We start from the raw sequence: 17,804 nt of genomic DNA, 5'->3' as shown, positions 1-17,804 counted from the left end.
ATAAGTAGATATTAACCATAAAATACGGGACCCATGCTACACTCCACAGATCCAAAAAGGCTAAACAAGAAGGAAGGGCCAAGCAAATATTCTTGAATCTCATTTAGAAGGGGAAATATAATAGTCATAGGAGAGGATTCTGGGTAGTGATAAAGAAACCAGTTTTGTAGCCTCTGCCTTACCACTGATCTCTCTTTCTCATCCCCAGAGGAAATCCAAGGTCACTGCCTCAGGTAAATTCATGCTGAGGAGCCTGATACTAGCCAAGGCCAAGAAGTGTGGGGAGCAGAAACATGAAGAGCAAGAGGCTGAGAAGGTGCATTATCTCTCAGAGTGCACCCCCCATACTGCAGATTTTTGGTCTTTCCCTCAGCACCCTTCAGGACTTGTGCAAAGATCCTTGCCAAGGCAGAGATAGTAGATGAGGAGTGCTATGATATTGAAGCCAAATGCCTCCACAAGACAAGAGAGATCAAGGACCTGAAGCTGAAGGTTGTTGGACCTCCGTGAGAAGTTCAGGTATCCTCCCCTGTGCCGGGTCTTTGTCTCAGCTGATGTCATGCTCTGAGCCATACCAGGTTCCAAGCACAAGGTGCCCCATGGATCTGCAGGCCAACCTCAAGTCTGTGAAGAAAGAAGACACAGAAAAGGAGCAGCCAGTGGAGGTGGGAGACTGGAGGAAGAGTGTGGAGGCCATGTCTGGCATAGAAGGCCTCAAGATATTTGATGCTGCCAAGTCCCCAATTTCCCAGTAGAGGTGGACTTGCTGTATGGCAGTCTGAGTCTCCTAGTCCCACTCACCTATCTTTCTGTCCATGTCTGGTGCATCTCTACTATGCCCTTCCTCCCTCCAGCCTATATGCCCACCTTTGAAGCCAAGATGGTATGTAAAGGGGAAGAGAGATGCCAGTGCCTGAGACCTAGGCCCAATAGTATGGGTTTATGGTACCCACTGGACATGCTGGGGTTATCCAGACACCCCAAGGAGCCCTAGCCTGAGAAGGGAGGCAGAGAGCACACCTTCCCATCAGCCCCATATTGCTTCCCTCCATTTCTGTTGCCAAGTTCTCCATTTAAAAAAAATCCAGGTTATTTTAAAAAAAAAAATAGTCTTAAAAGGCAGATGGAGGGAGGGAGGGAGTTGGAAGGGGAAGGGGGGAAGGGCGTTGGTTCAGATGTGAGGACAGACAGAGGAGATGGCTAGATGGCCGTAAAAATAAATGGTAATCTGCATCTGACAGAGGTGGGAGGCATCTCCAGGATGAGACAGAGACCTGAGATAGGGAAGCACCCAAGAATCAATGGAGATGACCTTAGCTGTGACTCACTACATTGGGGATATAGAACCTGAAGAGGCCACTTTCTGTTTACCAGTCAGGAACTCCAGTGTAGTGATAGAGACACCAACCTACCCACAAAACTAACAACCTCAAATTTATCCTGACTACAAGAAATGCAGGCTCAGGGGATTGAACAGAGACTGAGGAAGTGGTCAACCAATAACTAGCCCAACTTGAAACCAACCCATGGGCAAGCACCAGTCTCTGATATGCTTAATGATACTTGGTTATACTTGCAGACAAGAGCATGTCTTGTTCTGAGAGGCTCCACCCAGCAACTGACTCAGACAGATACAGACACCCAAAGCCAAACAGTGGATGGAGCTTGGGGACTCTATGGAAGAATAGGAGGAAGGAGTTAGGGCCCCAAAGAGGAAAGGAACTCCACAGAAAGACCAGCAGAGTCAAGTAACCTGGACCCCTGGGGATCCTTTGGTAGTGACTTTGACCACTCACTTAAAATATCTTATCTGGCCAGCAGTGGTGCACACCTTTCATCCCAGCACAGGGGAGGGAGGCACGCAGATAAATTCAAGGCCAGTCTGCTTTACAGAGGGAATTCCAGGCCAGCCAAGGTTATGCAGAGAAACCCTGCCTTGAAAAACAAATGAAAACAAATAAACAGAGATAAATAGCTAGATATGTAGATAAATTTAAAAATAAAACATTGGTCTTCAAGGCAAACCCAACATCAATACAATTTTCAAATCATAATAGTGTTGCAAATATAACAAGATCAAATTAAGACACAATTTTTGTTAAGCTGTCTTAACATCACCCCTGAAATGGTTAAAAAAAAAGTATGTAGTGCATTTTTCAATATGAGATAATATGACATGATATGATATAATAAAATGATAAAAGAATGAGACTGGATTTCAAGATTCCTAGAGAAATAAACAAAATTTTGATATATCTACAACCACGTTTTCAGTCAGCCTAGATTAATATGTTCCCTGCCTGCCCATTTTCAAAGAAAATTCACAGATCTTTAACCTGACAATCAACTTAAAGAAAAACTGTTCACGTGTGAACTTCCCTGTTGCAGAGTCAGGAATCCCAGGCTTGTAATCTTGCTTCATGCCTGGCATCACTTGTTGGAAACGCCTGCATTTGAAAGCAGCTTTTTCAAGAATGAAGCACAGGAAGAGTAAAACTAGCAGCAAAATCTTAGGTGTGCAACTTGAGAATCCACAGAGAATGGAGGTGCTTCCATCAAAGCGGATGTGGATGCAAAGGTTTCTCTATACAATGTCAAACCTCCCACCAGTTTTATGTTATACTTTTTACTTATATAATAGTAATAAAAGTCTTTAAAAATCAGTGGAGTTTTATTTCTTGGATACACTCATTCTTCTCTATTGATGAACACAAACTCAGATTATTTCAAATGAGTCTCTAAATTGGAGTCACATAACTCAGATGTAAGGAGTGAGTGTTCGTCTGTGGTGAGGGATATCATAAAATTTACATGCCAATTTTTTTTCTCATCAGCTTACATTAGTATTTGTATATGTAAGGAGGGGTCTGAGACCATTCTTCATCCAACGTAGCCCAGAGAATCCGAAAGTTCCGACCCCCCTGCACTGTGTATTCTAGGTGATCAATGGTGTAGGAAGCTGAGGAATTTCAAAGTGGGTCAGATTTCAAAAACTGGAGGGCAGTTAGAGAGGGTTGATGGAAAACAAACAAACAAAACAGACTAGAACTGAGCACTAAAGAGGCATTCAATGTGGGAAGAGAAAAGGCACTCTAGATAGGGAGTCTCCATGAACTCCAGAGCCTTGGGGACAGTGAACAAGTAAAACTGACTAGAGTAGAAGGCTCATACAAGGGGACACTGGAAAATGATGCTGAAAGGCATTGTAGATTGTCTTGGTTGTGGGGATCCCTTCAAGTGTCATGGCTGGCACAAAAACAACCCCTGTGAGGTAGCAAGGGTTTTAGGCACACTGGCTCAAACATACAGAGTATGATCCTGAGCCATTTAATTTTTGAGATATTTAAATCCGGTTCAACTTTGGGAACAAGTTTCCTCATGATCATCACAACAAAGCTTAAAGCAAGGTTACATTGAAATTTCCTTGCAAATGTCTTTTACAGAGCACCTGTGGCCTCTTCCAAAAGAATAAGTTCTAAAGACTGAGAACAGTGCTCAAGATAAGGGTCTGAGAAGGAGGGTTTATAACAAGTGTGGAATCAACACTTTTTTACAAGTGCATGAGACCTCTTTTATAAAGATGTGTTCTATGAAAAACAATGCTCAGGAGTTGGGGAATTAGTGGAGGCTAGTTCAACAGAACAGCAAAAAATTCACCATGTTAATTAATAACATCCATTCTAGCCTCCTGGGTGAACAGGTATCAATTCCACTGAAGAAGAAAAAGAAAAAAGGGGGAAAAAAAAAACAAACCCCTAGCTGTTTAACAATACTGGTTTCTCTACTGCCATCTGTAAGCCAGTGGACCTCAAGCCCTCTACAACTTGATCACTGTTCTATAGCTGCAAAGAGACACCATGACCAAGGCAACTCATTTTTAAAAAGCATTTAACTGTGTCTTGCTTACAGTTTCAGAGGTTGGTCTGCTAATGTCATGGTAGAAAGTATAGTGGTACTCGGGCAGACAGTGCTGGAGAATCGGTAACTAGAGCCACTTCCTGATCTGTAACAGAGAAACACTGGGCTTGGCACAGGCTTTTGAAACCCCAAAATTCTGAGTTATGGTGTGGACATTTTGTGGACTGAGAATTTATTGAGATAAATCTGATGGATAAATTAGAAACTTCTAGAGTTTTGATTTTGCTGGGTTACTGGGAATGTGAGCAGAGTTTGTAGCAGAGAGTCGAAAGAGGGCAGCTGCTGGCGGGGACAGAGACTAGCAAGGGTAGTGTGGCATGGTGCCTAATATTTCTAATTTTACTGATACACTCCAAGTTTACCCAAGCTCACAAAGGAAGATTGTTGTGTAAAACAAAAATTTTCTCTCAGTTCTCAAACATCACTCAACACACTTTTATTTACTCATTTTATTACTTTATGTATATGGGTGTTCTGCTCTGTGTGTGTGTGTGTGTGTGTGTGTGTGTGCACGCACACACACCATGTGCATGCATGGTGCCTGTGAAGGTCAGAAGAAAGTATGGATCCCCTAGGAGTGGAGTTACAGATGGTTGAACATGATGCTAGGAATCAAACCTGGGTCCTCTGCAAGAGAGACAAGTACTCTTAACCACTTAGTCAACTCTCTATCAACACAAATTGTTTTCTTTAAATCTAACTACTTACTCTTCTCTCCCCAGAACATCTCAGGGTATCTTGAGAATACCTTGAGCTTAATGATTTGAAGGACTGGTCCCTAGTGGGTGAATCTACTCAATGGAATGTGATTAGATCAGAGAGCACCAATCTCATTGGTTGACTAACTTAGTGAAGGTTCATAATTTAGTGGCATTATTAGGAGGTGGGACCTGGTTAAAGGAAGTAGGTAATCAAGTATGCCTCCACCCTTTCTCCCTCTCTCTCTCTCTCTCTCTCTCTCTCTCTCTCTCTCTCTCTCTCTGCTTCCCAGCTGCCATAAGATGAGCTGTGTTCGGCTACATATACCCACCATGATATTCACCCAAGATCATGAGTATGAGCTCAAACTTCGAACCACAATAAATCTTTCCTCCATTTCAGTTTCTCTGTTAAGTCACAGCAACAGAATGCTAGCACACACCCCAAATGCAACATGCTCAAAACTTAACTCTACCTCACCCAAGAATGTCTTTATCCAGTACCTCTTGTTTGAGAAAAGAGCATTCAGGTACACAAACCAGAAACCTATGGAAAAATAATGGCACTTGCTCTGTTACTCCCCTGTACTGGGAAGACAAAGCAGGAAAAAAAAAAAAAACCTAAAAATGATAGACAGGGTATAATCAGAGATTCAAAATGTCAACCAAGGGGTAAGGCAAGCAAAGATATCACAAAAGGCTGCTTAAGTATGACCATATAACCAGTTGAAAATATTTGAACCTGTAAATAAAGATGTTGAGGGGTTAAAATCAACTACACCTAGTTAAATAAAAGAGAACTATGTGACAGTCAAAAGGTAAGGAAGACACTCACTAGAGTGATCCAAAATCCAATGACTTGGCTTCTTTAGAAAGTAAACTATAAGAGAAATGGAGGCATTTCTAGAATTAAAGAAACAAGATAAATTGACCAATCCCAATGTGCAACTCTGAATTCTGACTTGGAGAAGCAAGTGAAAATTTAAACATTGGATATTAAGTCATATGAGCTATCACCTATGAAGCAAGTATAGTTATTGTACTATGGTCATGTTTATTTTTGCTTTCGGCTGACAAAGCACAGTCCTCCTACCAGAGGGAAGAGGATCTTGAGATCAAGGCCAGCCTGGGCTACATGGCAAGCTAACTTGAGGTATAAAAAAATAAAGCTGACTGTTCAAAAGTAGGTAAGAAAATCTAGCCTTTTTGAGACACATTAGCTGGAAGTTCTATGTTAAAGAAAATTCCATGCAAGCATTACAGGAAGACAGAATGTGCACTAAAGTATTAGTACATTGTCCATCAAGGGGCAGTCATTCAGTCTTCTTCAATAAATCCTCAACTGCCTCAGAGGTAGAGCAAAGGCCGTGAGAAAAAGCGAGGTAAGTGCTTTGTCTGTTGAACACCTGCTCTCAGAGGAAGGCATAAGATCCCTTTATGAGACAAGCATGTGGTTACTAGGACCAATGGAAGAGCAATCCATGCTCTTAACCCCATTTTAACAACCCTGCTTTCTAGATGCTAAGAAATAAACACTTGCCTATTTGTGTTAGAAAATACAACCGTTAGAATTTGGACAAAATTCTTTGGAGTCGATGCATGCCAGTGACTAGAAAGTTAAACTATGGGGGCCTCTTTTCCTATCTCACCCTCTATAATCTTCAAAACACTAGGCTACTTTTTTCCAGGTATGTATAAAACATAAAACAAAACATTTTAAACGTTAGGCATATATAATTTGTTGTTGTTGTTGTTACAAGTACGCTTAGAAAAGGAGAGTAACAGTGCGTTCTGAAAAAGCGCGTATTGTGTCGCCGGGACCGCAGCAGCGGGTTGCAGAAGAGGCAAACTCACGAGCTGGGTCAGCCGCACCCCTGAACCCTCCCCTCCGTTCCTCTCCGACGCCGCCGACCAAAGCCAAGAGCGGCGGCGACACCGAGCAGGGCCAGCCCGTTGCCCAACCGCCAGATTAACACTCCGACAACCAAGAAAAGGCTTCCGCGCCACTGCCCGGCGGGTTCCCACTTCAGCTCCAAGCCCCAAACCCCGCTTCCGGAACCGAGGGGGCGGGCTCAAGGAAAATGTGCACCAATCTTTATGTAGATTTGGAGAATGTCTGGCCTCTGGGCCAATGAGAGAGATGGTGGGCGGAGCCAAGGGCGTGGGCTCGCTCCGGGATTTAAACTTGAACGGTGGACCGTTAACGACTATTCTGAGCGTGGAGGTTTTGTGCGCCTGCGCGCGTGGAAGCTCTACTCCTCAGTGAGCGGCGGCGGTGAGGATCGCCGAGCCGGGGCGGTGGACCTTTCCTGGGACAGGGTGCAGCTCCTTCCCTCGGCCGCTGCGCGTGGATTCGCGTTTTCTTCCCTGCCAGGCTCATGCCTTCAAGGTAAATCTCGGCGTGCGCTGCTCGGGTCGTCTTTACCCTGCTGCCCGGACGCAGGCCGTGCAGGTCACAATGTAATGTACACCCTGCCTGCGCCACTTTTCCCCGGTGGGTATACCTGCCAGCGTGGAAATGGGGACGGGTCCCTGGGGAAGACAAGCTCCAGGCACGCCAGTGGCCAGATGGTGCGACTGGTGGTGTTATTGTTGAAAGAGCAGAGAAGTAACCTCACGTTTGGTCTTCACCTTCCGTGGATTCATGAGTACAACCGGCTGCCCATATCGTTCGCTGAGGATTTAGGATAGCAGGTAAAACTGAAGGAACCCCTCTGGGTGATCCTATCCCAGCGATAGAGACCTTATAAAAGCTGAACAACACAAACAAAAATATTACAATGCCCTTTCTTTCAAGTTGGTTAGGTTTTTCAATGTACACTGCAGATGAAAGTGGAAACAAAAAAGAGCATTCTAACGCGTGCGTCGAGGTAATAATCGAGAGCACTTTGTCATTTGACTTAGATGTTGAGTTACACCCTAATTTCAGTTGTAGCCAAATCCAGGAATTTAAAGGACTAAAAATCCTACCCTCTGAATCTTTTCAGCTGTAACTAGGTAATCCTGGAACATTAAACTGAGTTGTTTGCTTGTTTGTTTTTTAAAGAAAAGAAGAGGTATTTTAGTCAATATTACCCATATTTATCCACAAAATATAAGATAGCTTCTCGTGAGATCGTTGTGTTTTGTTTAGAAAGCAAAGAAACTTGAGTGTAGCCTGTAGACTTGAAACGCTGCATTTCACTTTGTAAGCATCTACATATTTGAGGTGTAAAAACGAAGGGGGCATAACTTAAACACTAAAGGAAAGGACTTTATCACTGTAAGGATGCCATTAAACTCATCTTGACTTTAGTATAAAATCATCCCCGGCCAACTGATACATACATGTCTCAATTAAACCTCAAAACCTTTTGAAATAACTCCACTTTGTAAATGAAGTAAGCTTTAAGCCCCACTATACATTTTCCTAGCATCCAGTCCTACTTGGAGTTTCTGTAACTATTACTTCTCTGAAGTAATTTTGTAAAAATACATTTAGGGGCTTCTCATTTGCTGCTCTGTGATGACTAAAAACCAAACATAAGCTTAACTGGATCTGTTCTTTTATATTCATACCCAGATACACTGGGTAAAAAAGGATTTGCCTCAGCCCTGAACTCTTGCTTCTGTATACTCCTGGAATATAACACCCTTTAGTTAGGGCTTCCCCGCCCCCAAAGTATTGTTGCTTTGGAGTTGACTTTTTAAATGTTTCTTAAAGTTAGTTTTTCTTTTCTAGGTTTCTTTTTTGTTAACTCAAATACAGCCAATCAATGCAAACCAAAATAAGGTAAGAAATTGCTCTGAGGACCAGAGCTGGGAATCCCAGCACCCAATGGATGGCTCACAAATGCCTCTAATTCCAGCCCTAAGTAATCTAAAGATGCCTTCTCCTGACCTGTGGACACCCATGTGCATACACACATAAAACTTTCCAGAATTTGAAAAACTAAAGGACACAGCAGTCCTTCTGGAATGTTACACGATGACTGTGTCACTGCTCCGCTGGGCTGTGAAGGCTAGTACTGTGTGCATCACTTCTGCGCCTTAAGCTGTGACCTTCTAAACTGGGATTCTTTCCCTTAAGTTTTTGATTCTGTACTATACGCCACCCCTAGTTCTAGTAGCACTTAGGCAGCAATATTTTAAGTATGTGTTTACACATTCCTTTATTTAGCAGTTTCAGGACATGATGTTTTGGGTCTTGACCATAAGAACAAACTACTTGTTGATTGGTAAATAAAAACCTGCTTGGGTTTTATTTGTCTAGTAAATAAATCTGCATAACACTGCTGTAGTGACAAGTTACTAAGGTAGAAACCTAGGTTATTCTGCTATGGTATTTTTTCTTACAAAGGACAATGAGTTAAAAATTATGTATGCTTGGATAAATATTAGCAATGCTTTTGCTACATAATTTTCATTTAAAACTCTTAGTGGCTCTAAAAAACAATGTGACACACTGCTTACCTGAATTAACTTTTGTCAATTTCCAGCCATACTAAGTATGTGCTAATTCCCAACCCATTAAATAACTTGCATTTCCCACCTTAGACTCAAAGCATTCAGCTGCCTCATTAAAACATGCTGTGCAATCTTTTTAGGTGGATCTGAGCAGCCTCATACCTAGCACAGAACGCATCTCATCTATCTTTGATTCTTAGACAGCAAGACACTTTGGCAAAGACCCTTCAGATTAGTAGCTATCACATTTGCCTTGGAAAAAGAACAACAAATATATTTGTAGACCAGGCTTTAATGGATTTGAACACAAGGCACAGATTTCCAGGTGCATATAACTGACAAGTGCTCTCTCCTTCTTTCATTTCATAATTCATAATTTCATAATCAGGCAGGGACTAGAAAATATACCTTTCACTGTTTAGGAACTTATTAGGCCTTTATGCCAGTCATTAGAATTTTAACTGGTTGTTGCTCCCTGGATCCTGGTAAAGATGCTTCCTGGGATTATACAATGCTGTTAATTTCTGCATCTATTATACAAACCCTCTTCGTTGGATTCTCTAAAACAGTATTTTCTTCTTTGTCAGCACAGTCCCTTTTGGCCTTCTTTTCTTCCTTATGAAGTAAATGTGGGTGCTCAATTCGTCCTCTTCGTACAAAATGCTGGATCCGGGATTCCAGTCCTTGGCATTTGGGGCGCTCCATCAGGGGCTTATATGTGCGCATTCTCACTCCTTCTACAAAGGCACTGGTGTGCTTTATGACAGAGGGTTGAATGTTTCTCCATTCTGTTGCTTCATCCATCTTTGTTCCTGCTGCACAGGTTACCATAACAGAGTCTAGTCCTTGTAACATACTATATAGCATGTGAGTTTTAACAGCATGATTAGCCCATAGCTGTTGTAGGTGAGTAACATTGAACTCCTGAACCTCGTGATCATAAATCCACTTGGTATTTTCAAATTTACAGTCATACAAGACGAGAGGAAATTCAACAGCCATGCTAGAGAGAAACAAGTTTGAGAATACACAGCAGTTAGCCAGTGGTTCTTTTTTAAAATATTGGGCATTAGTTGAAATTAAGGAGTCAGGGAAGATCCACTAATGTCAATGGTGAGTAACTGTCTTAATCTGGAGCAAAAAAAAAAAAAAAAAAGTAACAATCATTTGACCTGTACTAAGTAAATGTTAGTGGTAACAAGTCATCAAGACATGGGTTGATAGGACTCCCCATCATACTAGAAAATTTAAAACAGTTTATCATGACACTCTCACAACTTAGGAATGAACTATGGGTGTCTGTTTAGCCACATCCTATTCACAAAATAAAAACCTCTACCTTCCCTATGACTTCAGAACCAGGAATTAGGAGCCCAGTCCAAATAGCTATTTCCTTACTAATGGGGGGGGGGGAAAACTAGTAGATTGGACCCCCTCTTACATGTTCATAACATTCGACAAGTTACAAATTTATAGAGAATTGGGGAGATGGCTCAGTGGTTAAGAGCATTAGCTGCTCTTGCAGAGGACCTGGGTTCAATTCTCAGTACCCACATAGTGACCTACAACCTTCTGTAACTCCAGTTCTGAAATACCTGACACCTTCTTTGGCCTATGTAGTTACCAGGTGCACAGGTAGTTCTCGTACATAGATATAGGCAAAAAAAAACAAACAAACAAACAAACAAAAAAACCCACTTGTGCATAAAATAAAATCTTTTAAAAGTATGAAGTTTAATGAGGGCAGAGTCACTGGTGAGTAATTTCAATAATGGAAGGGACAAGAATACACTAGTTTGATTTAACTTACCTATATTGAGGTTTCTGGGGATTTTTCTGTATGTTCAGAAGTTCATCAATAATCTCTGGCTTCTCCATTCCTTGGCCAATCAGAAAGAGGATAGCCATCATACATCGAACTTGATGATACAAGAATGCCTGACCAATCACTTCAAACTGACATAACTGGAATGGTTCTTGCCTTCTCTCCTCACCTGGGCTCTGGGCCACTAGCTGTACTTGTGCAGACAGAATAGTCCTCTGAAAATTAATCACTCCATTGGCTACATCCATTTTACACAAGTTTCTGAAATCATGAGTGCCAACATATTTCTGAGCTGCATAATTCATGATTGCAATATCTAAATCAGCACGAGGGAAAAAATAGCGGTAAGTCCGCTCCAGACAGCTAAACCTAGCACTGAAGCTCGGTTCTACAGGGGCCCAGGCCAATACTCGGATGTCTGCAGGGAGCACCCGGTTGAGGATGTGAGTATAGCGGATCTCTTTAGCAACATCATCAGCTTCATCTGTTAAATTATAATCTTCTGAATCCCTGCCCCTTGGAAACTGAGAACGTAGGTCCAGTGAAATCACCTGTGGAATTATAAAGACAAACTGTTGCAGAGATATCAAGACTCAGTATGTACACTCGGATTCCCTGTAATTACTGGCTCTGAGAAACAATGTATTGGCTCTTACCTGTCCAAAGGCACTAACTCCTTTGTCTGTCCGACCACACCGGTGATAGTTGGATGTCTGTCTGCTTTCTACTAGTCGGGTCTTAGTTAAAGCCTCAAACAGTTTCTCTTCAATGGTATTGCTTGTGTTTTCCTGACTGGCAAAGCCCTGGTATCCCCAGCCTAGATAGGCGATTTTTAAAGCTACATGTCTACGGCCATGAGCACTGAAATCAAAAGCACGCTTAGCTTTTCCAGAGCCTAAAGAATTTTCTCTGATGCCTGAGTCTTTTATATTGTTGGCCTGTTCTTTCTTAAGTCTTTCCACTTCCTGCTCCAGTTCCTTTACTCTGTTTAGGAGTTTCTCAATCTGGTCTCTGTCTGTGTTTTCAGCCATGACATCCCAGAAAGAAATCATGCAGGTCCACCCTGTGAAAAGATAATAAAGAAGACAGTGAGGTGATATGTCAATTTCAGTGCTTTGGTTCCTTTGGTGATGACAGTGTCACATGATAAAATATCCAGTCTGACATTTGTTTAGTGCAAGATTAGAGTCCTAGTACTTGAGAGACAGACAGAAGTTCCAGGAAGAACAAGATTCTACCTCTAGAAAACAAAAGAATAGCTAAGATCTACTTTGATGTTAAAGTGTTTAGGTTTTGCTTGCACAGCATGCCCAAAATTACTAGTTTAATTATTATGGATTCAACACTCAGATACTGTTCTTTTGTAATCTATCTGGCCACTTCATAAAAGGAAAAAAAGTCACCAGTTTTGATTTTTTTTTTAATTTATGGAAATGTCTCAATAATTTTACTTCTTTGTCACTAGCCAAGATGACTAAGGACTCAGAATGACCATTTTCTCCCTATAAAATTTTCTCATGATTTCTTGGTACATTTGTCCAGTATTTTTTAATGCTTAGGATTATTTATGTGAACTATTTATGGCTGTTTCTATTGTTTTATAATATTTCAAGTAAGTGGCCTATATGTTGTTACTAATGTTCTGTTTTGTTCTAAAGGTGGTACAATAGAAGCTATCTTAATTGAAGAAATACTATACATGATTGTATTTCCCACTGGGAGTAGAACCTGGAGACAAATTTTCCTTACTTTAAGCAGTTTTAATGGCAGAAAAGAGGTAATAATTACTGAATTTTTTTTACAACCAAATTTCATGTGTTTATAAATGATTTCTACCACAGTTGAGTTAGTGTGACATAACTTGAATCTAGAAGGTAAAATTTCTGATGCATTTCAGTAACCAAAGGGCAGTGATAACAGTCTCAGCACTGAGGTGGTTCTAATTAATCTGTGACTGTGGTTACTTGGTTAGCAATTCTACATCTGTTCTGAGGCTATGTCTAAAAGTTCCATTTTAGTCCTTGGAGTTTATTTATGATAGAAGGTTAAACATTTAAATCTTGAAAGTCAAACTAAATTACTAGAAGACAGCAAAATACCCTTTTGGTTTTTCAAGACAGGGTTTCTCTGTGTAGCCCTGGCTAACCCAGAACTCAATCTGTAAACTAGGCTGACCTTGAATTCAGAGATCCACCTGCCTCTGGCTCCCAACTGCTGGGATTAAAGGCAGCCTTTTCTTCTATTATTGAATCATCTGAGAAAGCTTTTAGGGATAGCGATATTAGGAACTAGACTTACAGCCTCGTGTATGCTAAGGCAATCACTCTTGGCACCAAGCTCTGTTCCTAGGAGAAAGGAATTTCTAAGTAAACACTAAAACCCCAAGAACCCAAGGAGAAAGTGACTACCTAAAAAAATGAAACACTTAGGCTAACAAGAACAGATTTTAAAAGGTTAAAAACAGACAAAAGTTGGGGATATAGCACAATGATAGAACACATGCCTGACATGCAAGACCTAGGTTTAACTTCACACTTAGAACTTGTATAAAACTTAGTATGTAAATATAGTCAGTTTTAATATAAAGAGCAATAAAATGTTAACAAACTGAGAGGTAAATGAGAAAAAGCTTATGAAAATATGTTCAAGTATATGAGGACAGTTAACTACAAGGATGAGCAAGTTTGATGATATACCACTGGAGGGAGGAGTGGGAAACTTTAGAGGTAATTCCATGCTATAAGTTTAACCTGTGCTACATGCTTGTGCAAGTAAGAGTTTACAAGATACTCACTGTACGTTAATTTTTAACAAGTGATTACAAATCTAGATTATGTCAAGAAGGGACTGGATGAATTTGGCAAAACGTTAAATGGTTTTGTTTTCAACAAAACTAAAGCTTTGAAGTAGGTTTTCCTGTACTGACACCTAATCACCACAATTCAGAGAGGACTTACACCATGCTGCTTTATAGTGGGGAAAAAATTAGTCTGGATGTGAAAAATTCTAGAAAACTGCTAAGAAACTGCCTCCTAGAGAAATTTATCAGGGAGGGAAAATCCATGCTTAAAAAGTATGCATAAATTTTCAGTTTCAAGAGAAAAGGGAAATCAAGTAGCAGGCAATAGATTACCTACCTTAAATCCACTCAGGAAATCAGCCACTGGGTGTTGAAGATAATGTACATTCAAGTTATTTTTATTAGAACAGAATATACCTTGTAGTATATGCATTCATATTTGTTTTGTGTGCATGTATAACTATATATTGTTTTGATGTTTGGGTACATGTATAATAATGTATTTTTTGTGTGCATGTATAATAATAATGTATCTGATGTTTGGGTTATATCACTTAGGAATAACAGCAAGGACTAAGTGTAATTCAGACTGCCTGAGCTACAGTTCTAGATCTGTTATTTACTAGAGCTATATACCTTTTGGAAAGTTAACTTCATGGAGCATCCTGTAAAAAAGACCTAAGCCTAAAAATATAAGGATTGCATGGATTAATAAAACACCTGAGTGAGGTCATATATATAAAGCATTCTCTAAGCATGTTTATATAATGTTCACTAAGCATCATGCTCCATTACATGTGGTCTCAAGCTTTACATGTGGAGAACTGAGCCCATATCATAGAAACTACTCAATGTGATAAGGCAAAAGAAAGAGTAAGAAATAAGTAGAAATGAATGTAAGAAATGAGATATATCTCTCCCACAATTATTTGCCATTTTCCATTTAATTGTAAGATTGATATAAGAATGAGCAATTAGGTAGAAATTAACCAATATTATCTCTTACAGACAAGCATATAGTGTAGAGGAAGCAATGGAGCAACTGATAGGACCTGGTGGACAAAAATGGGCCAATATGGATCCAGAAGAACGAATGTTAGCTGCTGCCACAGCATTTACACATATCTGTGCGGGGCAGGGTGAAGGAGATTCAAGGAGAGAAGCCCAGGCTGGCCAGTATGATCCCTACAGTAAAGCTTCAATAACACCAGGAAAGAAACCTGTTCTTCCTATGCACCTACACCTCCCACATACAGGAAGCCGTGTCACTTCATCTACAGTTTCAGAGACTTCCCAAAAATGCAGAAAACCAGTGATGAAGAGGAAGGTGCTGCGCAGAAAGCCTGATGGGGAAGTGCTGGTGACAGATGAGTCTATTATCAGTGAATCTGAATCTGGTACTGAAAGTGATTTGGATCTCTGGGACTTGAGACACAGGCTGATGAACTTGCAATTCCAAGAAGGCACAGAATCCCCAGTTGACACATCACAGAGATTTAACCTACCATGTGAATACCAAGGAATGTCACAAGATCAGCTCATTTGCTATCTACGAAGAGAAGAAATGGGCCCTCCTGTTTATGAACAAGACTTGATTGTTGCCAGCAGACCCAAGTCCTTTATTCTCCCCAGACTGGATCAGTTAAGCCGAAACCGGGGCAAGATAGACAGAGTAGCCAGATATTTTGAGTACAAAAGGGACTGGGATTCAATGCGGTTTCCTGGTGAAGATCAAAGAAAGGAGTTACGCTGGAGTGTCCGAGGGCAAATGCTTTCCCGAACAGAGCCTCAGTCCAAGCCTCAACATGTATATGTTCCAAACAATTACCTAGTACCAACTGAGAAGAAAAGATCTGCCCTTCGTTGGGGTGTCCGTTGTGACCTTGCAAATGGTGTTATGCCCAAGAAGCTTCCCTTCCCACTTTCTCCTTCTTAAGTCATTTTTTTAGAAACCTGTCTCTATTACCAAAGGATTTAGGATAACCTACTTCTCTATCTCTCCTTTAAATACAACTGCCATGAAAAGCAGGTTCTTCTTACTGTTGTTGGTATGTCAAATTGCCATCCTCACATACAGCAATTGTTTGGGGGAGGGGGCGGGGGTACTACTGAAATTTGGATTTTGTCAAAGTAGTAAGTGCCGTTTTGAAAAGACTTGTAAACTGGTGTTTTTTTTTTTTTTTTTTTTTTTTAATTATTAAGCTCATCTATTAAAGAATTCTGAAAAATGATGAGTTTGAACCTTGTTTTAAGTACTTTCCAATATAAGAGGGTCTTAGACCTAGGCCATGATTCTCCCTCTGATCATCTAATGATACTCAAAGAGGTTTTGTATACAGCCTGACATGAAGACAGACACAAAAATGAACTAGACTGTGTACAGATCTTGATAGTCCAGTGAGGTATATCTAAGTCAGTTGTCTATTTCAAGTACTAAATTTAGGCCTGAAAGCAGAGAGTTTGTTCAAGAAGGAAGAGCATTAAACATGATTAGCACTGCCAATTACTAGCTGTTAAAACATTTTCTGAACAACATTTAATGCTATAGATAGAATGTATTTACCCAGTTCCACCCACTGTTAGACACATTATCAAGAAGAAAAAGTAATCAGGACTCCTTATAATCGTGAATTGGGGCAGAGATCAATCCAGTCACCAGGCAGATTTGGGGTCAGTCACCAGACCCCAAGACTTTTGGGCCAGTACTGTTTGCTCCAGCACACGAGGTTTATCAGTGAAATTCAGGAAGTTGGCAGATACTATGTGTCGGTGACCAAAATACCCACAAAGGGAATTCCTGGCTGCACTAAGCATCTAACCTAAAATAGCAAGCCCCAAATGTACGAAACTTCAAGCTTTTTAAATGGTGAGGGTACACATTTCCTCTGTGATAGAGTTCAAGATGCGCTACGATCATTAACTCTGAAAGGTATCGTGTAAAGCAAAACCCAAAATAAATAATTTCCTGCCACCCCTTCCTCCCATAGCATCTTTAATGGGTTACTGCTGTTTATATTTGAGCAATTCTGGTGCAGTAGAGGCCTTCTAAACTAGTTACAGAATCTAAGCCCCGCTGGTGGGACTTTCTTAGTTCCAAGAAGTCTCAGGCACGACACGACACGCGTTGTCCTGAATCCCACTTCATACACCAAGGCCTTGAAACACTTAAGTACCGGGGCAGGAGGTATCAGTTCAGCCTCCCTCCATCTGTTCATTCCTCCCTAGAACTCAAAACAGCCCACCGCAAAGTCCACACTTACCTTCCAATCCTCAGTGCGCGGCCATGCAACTAGCCGGAAGCTGTGGCTTTCCGTCTTCAGTAAGCATGCGCGGCCTCATTAAATGTGCGCCTGTGGTTCTGGGAAATGTAGTTCCGAAGGCCCGGTGTGCGCTTGAAGCCGAAGCCCACCGCATGCGCAGGTTTCTGATGCTGCATCCTCTTCAATGCAAGGCAAAATCAATAAAAAAGAACGAATGGCGAAATTATAGTCTGGTCTAAAATGAGAGAAAGATTTCAAATGCTGGCTATCCTATATGAAAACTAAGAGATTGAAGAGCCTGCCCAATCTTGCACACCGTTTAATTACCAGAAATTTAACCTGGCAAGTCCAAAACACTATCAGAACGTAAGTGTAAGGGCTAAAGGCAAATGCTATATGACCTGAAAACTCTGAATGATTGCGATGGAACAGGGCCAAGGAATTCTGCTTCAGCACCACGGAGAGATCACGGCTTCAGTTTTGATTTTCTGTTTTTGACAGTTCTAGAAATATTGCCCCAACTCTTAACATTCCAGTCGAAAAACTGAAAATCCTGGTTCTTTGATCCAAACCCCAGAGCTGTGCAATATATGTATGTCATAGGTAGTAGTGATCCAGGTTGCTATAAAAAGGGACCACGCCTTAGAATAATAATTAAAACACGCGTGTATATGGGCACACCTCAGGTAGCCAGGTCTGAGACAGATGTCCGCATTTGAATTCTGTTTTCTTTCCCGACCTTGGCTCACGCCCACCTGTCCCTCCACTTTGCAATCTCACACCTTGTGATGCCCAAGCAGGGCGGTCGGGAGAGATACCTGCACGAGAGAGTCTGCAGCGCGGTGTGGATACCGCCT

At 41.2% G+C, this 17,804-nt stretch overlaps 2 protein-coding genes and 1 pseudogene across 6 annotated transcripts; 2 read left to right on the top strand and 1 right to left on the bottom strand.

Moving 5' to 3' along the window:
• Positions 1-214: 214 nt before the first annotated feature.
• LOC308430765 (troponin I, slow skeletal muscle-like) lies at positions 215-755 on the top strand (annotated as a pseudogene). Its single transcript has one exon. The product of its transcript is annotated as a troponin I, slow skeletal muscle-like (transcript).
• A 6,227-nt stretch (positions 756-6,982) lies between these two features.
• HYLS1 (HYLS1 centriolar and ciliogenesis associated) lies at positions 6,983-15,849 on the top strand. 2 transcript variants are annotated; one of them, XM_080930205.1, is made up of 4 exons: positions 6,983-7,005; positions 8,338-8,388; positions 12,546-12,664; positions 14,696-15,849. In XM_080930205.1, exons 3-4 carry the CDS (start codon positions 12,651-12,653, stop codon positions 15,621-15,623), a joined length of 942 nt encoding a protein of 313 aa, XP_080786331.1. In that variant the 5' UTR covers positions 6,983-7,005; positions 8,338-8,388; positions 12,546-12,650; the 3' UTR covers positions 15,624-15,849. The 2 variants fall into 2 exon arrangements, with proteins under 2 accessions (XP_080786331.1, XP_080786330.1); XM_080930204.1 differs by lacking the exon at positions 6,983-7,005 and adding an exon at positions 7,179-7,310.
• On the bottom strand, positions 9,353-16,987 carry PUS3 (pseudouridine synthase 3). 3 transcript variants are annotated; one of them, XM_080930201.1, is made up of 5 exons: positions 16,948-16,975; positions 14,025-14,050; positions 11,544-11,950; positions 10,873-11,438; positions 9,353-10,065 (listed from the first exon to the last, which is right to left on the bottom strand). In XM_080930201.1, exons 3-5 carry the CDS (start codon positions 11,937-11,939, stop codon positions 9,567-9,569), a joined length of 1,461 nt encoding a protein of 486 aa, XP_080786327.1. In that variant the 5' UTR covers positions 11,940-11,950; positions 14,025-14,050; positions 16,948-16,975; the 3' UTR covers positions 9,353-9,566. The 3 variants fall into 3 exon arrangements, with proteins under 3 accessions (XP_080786327.1, XP_080786329.1, XP_080786328.1); XM_080930203.1 differs by lacking the exon at positions 16,948-16,975 and adding an exon at positions 13,186-13,232; XM_080930202.1 differs by lacking the exon at positions 14,025-14,050 and having other exon boundaries at positions 16,948-16,987.
• Positions 16,988-17,804: the final 817 nt, after the last annotated feature.

This window comes from Micromys minutus (genome assembly GCF_963924665.1).
Source record: "Micromys minutus genome assembly, chromosome: 16".
Lineage (NCBI taxonomy): Eukaryota > Metazoa > Chordata > Mammalia > Rodentia > Muridae > Micromys > Micromys minutus.
Note: the sequence above shows the minus strand (reverse complement) of the source record. Positions and strands in the feature narration are given on the sequence as shown.

Excerpts from the sequence above, each read along its gene's own strand:
- PUS3 (XM_080930202.1), bottom strand. The coding sequence starts at position 11,939 with ATGATTTCTTTCTGGGATGTCATGGCTGAAAACACAGACAGAGACCAG. Across the intron at positions 11,439-11,543 it reads GAGTTAGTGCCTTTGGACAG|GTGATTTCACTGGACCTACG; the intron begins GTAAGAGCCAAT and ends ATAATTCCACAG. Across the intron at positions 10,066-10,872 it reads CCCCAGAAACCTCAATATAG|CATGGCTGTTGAATTTCCTC; the intron begins GTAAGTTAAATC and ends GTTTCTCTCTAG.